Source organism: Protobothrops mucrosquamatus, unplaced genomic scaffold (assembly GCF_001527695.2).
Source record: "Protobothrops mucrosquamatus isolate PMUCROS unplaced genomic scaffold, P.Mucros_1.0 scaffold225, whole genome shotgun sequence".
NCBI classification, from domain to species: Eukaryota; Metazoa; Chordata; class Lepidosauria; order Squamata; family Viperidae; genus Protobothrops; species Protobothrops mucrosquamatus.
The window spans coordinates 495668-499296 of NW_015386576.1; the positions used below are offsets into that span (position 1 = coordinate 495668).

The 3629-nt window shown below is 35.6% G+C and overlaps 1 protein-coding gene across 1 annotated transcript in view; it reads right to left on the minus strand.

Moving 5' to 3' along the window:
- Nucleotides 1-3629, minus strand: part of TBCCD1 (TBCC domain containing 1) — a 14459-nt gene that overhangs the window by 7493 nt on the left and 3337 nt on the right. The window contains exons 3-4 of the mRNA XM_015814132.1: nucleotides 1970-2331; nucleotides 1535-1684 (exon numbers count right to left, since the gene is read on the minus strand). Of these exons, the coding sequence (XP_015669618.1) occupies nucleotides 1535-1684; nucleotides 1970-2305 (486 nt within the window). The 5' untranslated portion in view covers nucleotides 2306-2331. The remainder of the gene's footprint in view (nucleotides 1-1534; nucleotides 1685-1969; nucleotides 2332-3629) is intronic.

Genomic DNA, 3629 nt, shown 5'->3' on the forward strand with positions numbered 1-3629 from the left:
CGCCTGCGCTCTTCACACGCCTCCTGCAGGGCATGTTTGGTAAAGTTCCTGCATGCAGGCTGCCGCCAAGCAGAGGGAGTAGCACAGCTAAGGAAAAGGGTAAAAAAAAATGGCGGACGGCGTTGTTTGGCGACCCCTGTGAAATGGTCGTGCGACCCCAAATGGGGTCGCGACCCACAGGTTGAGAACCGCTGGTTTAAGCGATTCCTATGTTGGACTGATATCAAGGCTCTCAGCCACGGAAGCTCACTAGGTAATCCTGAGCCAATCATTCTCTCTCACCTTATCCTACATCACAGGGTTGTTGTTGTGGAATAAAATGGAAAGATGGAGCTCTATGTACGCTATTTTAAGTTTTAAGAAAGTCCAGATATAAACGTAAAAAACAAATTACTATAAAGTAAGATATAAGTAGAAGTCGTTAATGTGTAGATTCCTTTTCAAAGTTTTTCTTGTTCATTTGAAAGAAACTACAATAGGCATTTAATATAAAAAGCAGCAGAGAGCGGCCTACAATTTCTTTATGTTCTTATGATCAGTGTCAGAATAGTGCAGACTTCCTCTTACTGTTTATTTTAAAAAGAAGACGAAGATCCATATGCTTTGTATAGATAGTCCTCTACTTATGTTTAATGACCATTTGAAGTTACAATGGCACTGAAAAACCTATAACCATTTTTCACACACGACCATTGCAGCATCCCCATGGTCAGATGTTCAGAATTCAAATGCTTGGCAAATGACTCGTATTTTTGACATTTGCAGTGTCCCAGGGTCATGTGATCACCTTTTGTGACCTTCTGACAAGCAAAATCAATGGGGAAGCCAAACTCACATAACAACTATGATACTAATTTAATAAATGCAATGATTCACATAACAACTGCTGTAGTAAAAGTTGTAAAATGGGGCAAAACTCAATTAACAACTGTCTCACTTAACAACAAAAATTTGGGGGTCAATTGTAGTAGAAGGCAAGGACTACTTGCATACGTAAAAGATACAAAGGGAAATATATAAAGCGGTATTAAGAGGTGTGATAAGGTGCTTTAATAAAAGTCCATCAATTTATAGTGCATATTCAACTCTATTCATCATCGAAAAAGAGGAAAGATCTACAGATTTAGCACTGATTATTACATCATGGCCCATAGTAACTGGGGATAATGGGAGTTGAAAATTCAACATATACTGAGGGTATTAGATAGGAGAAGACTGATCTTGATAAAACTCTCAACCTTACTGAATAGCACATATTAAATCAATGTAATTGGATCATTGTTTACTTAATGTTTGCTTTGAATTTATACATGGATATTCAAGTATTATTTTATAGGTATTCATATGATCTATAATGCCACTTTTTTAATAAAAGTACTTATTTTAATTATTTCAGCATGCAATGTAAATGTATGAAAACAAATTGGAAGTACATTATAACTTTGCCAGTTATTCTTGCATTATCTTCAAATAAAAGCAACAAGCATCCTTCTACAGAGAGAAATTTTTTGGAGGAAAGCAGTTCAAACAATACCTTAACCTGATTGGCAGATTCTTTTAGCCCACTGTGAGACTTAGACTTAGGGTTTGGCCACTCCTCTCCAAGAAGGGATGTCCTCAAAGAAACCTTGTTTAATTGCTGAATATAAAGGAACAGCAGGAACTGAAGCGTATCCACAGATAACTAAGGAAAGATCCAAAATTTAGACTCATATAGAATAATTAGTAAGGTTATTTGATTTTCATTCAACAAAATGTACTTAACTGGGATAGATAGACTACTGCTTAAATTTCAAATAGCTGAAAGTATTCTAAAAACTAAACAATGTTTGGTCCACCTACATTAGTGCTCTATGCTGCAATGTATATCAGAAAGAAATAAACCATTTGGGAGCAATGACAAAAAATTACAAACAGTTAAAAATTTAAATTCCTTAAAATATATATTAAAAATATGATTAGTTCATACCCGATTTCTTTGCTTCTCTGTCTCTTCCTCAGTTGTGCAGCTAGATATCACTTCTGCCCATTCCAGTCGCTCCTCCGAAGTCTGCTCAACAAGACTGTCAAACAACTCAAAGTAAAGCCATGCCAGGTCTTTCTCTAACTGTAGTTTTCCACAAGCAATGTGTCGCCACATAGACCAGGTAAGGTACGGATAATAGCCTTTACCAGAGCGCATTCTGACATAGGTTGACATTTTCCGAAGGTAATGCATGCTAAACTTGGAAGGAGGAGGGATTTGCAATGCTCCCACTATGAAAGGCTCCATCTTCACCCACAAACTGACCGAAGGTTGCTCCATTTTCAAAAGGTGCAGAGTTTATATATCTGAATTTGAAAAAGCAGAAATACCACAAAGTGCTATTTCCAGACCTGTCTCCAATTCAAATATACATGAAAATGAATGAATTTTGCCATATTAATTTCTCCTGATTACCTCATGTTTAAATACTTATGTCTTGTACATCAAATCTAAAAATTCTCCTGGTTTATCCTATTTAAATATTTATTACCGAAATATACACATTAAATTTCACCTATATCAGGTCAAGCAAAACTTTTGCAGTCCAAGACTGCATTTTAAAAAAATGTGCATTAGGCATGGTGCTAACGTGAATATTCATTGGATGATGGAAAACACCAGAATATTCAGCCCAATTTCCCCTTTTGTGCCCACTGGAGGAAGCATTAAATGGATAAAAGTGCTGTACTAGAGGTGATGCTTCTTTTACTTCATATCACCATGGAAAGCTTTTGCCAAATTTCAGCAGCACAACCATGAGAAATTCTGGGGGCATACAGTAAGGGCAATGAGTAACCATGGATTGCAAATTATTCAGTCCTATTCTGCATAGAAAGAAAATGAGTAATAGGACATTTAAATTCTGTATTTGTTTAATAGACTTGCCAGATAGTGGATCCTGCATGGCGCTTGTTCGTAAGTAATTTTGAACAGCAGCTATATTTTTAATGGATCCAGAGCTTAGAACCTTAAGAGCAGCTTTGGCTTATTAATCCTTTCTCATACAATGAAAGATTTTGAACAGTCCTTTTTTACTTATTCACCTCAGCAGTTCATTCAAAGGAAGGAGCAAATGAAGAAAACACTCTTAAAGTTTCCATTTATACTTATTCATTAAGTATGGTAATCTCTTTACTTTCCTTGCTATAATCATATTCATCCTGGTAATTTCTCCAGCAATGACCTTGAACTAGAGTTATTTGCAGAAAGTCATAGTAAGTGGTCTGAATCTGGGATTATATGGAAGAGAACATTTGGGAGACCAATCTGAATCAATCCATCAATCATCCAAGAGTTTGTATTCTCATAAATATCTCCATATAAAAAATAAAACCAAAGCACATTTCAAGTTAATTCAATAGTAAAACAAACAGAACAATCAATATGGCCTTATCCTGATTTCTAAAATTTGGGAAAAAAATGTAACGAAGATTTTGATATTCAATTGTATATTTATTAATAACAATAAGAATTGTATTTGCCTAGTGTGGGAAAACAGGTACTACCAGAAGAGAGGAAACATTTGATGGTGTAATATTGGATCTAGATTGAAGAAGTTAATATATACCACTGAATTACTAATGGACCCAGACAACACGTTGTC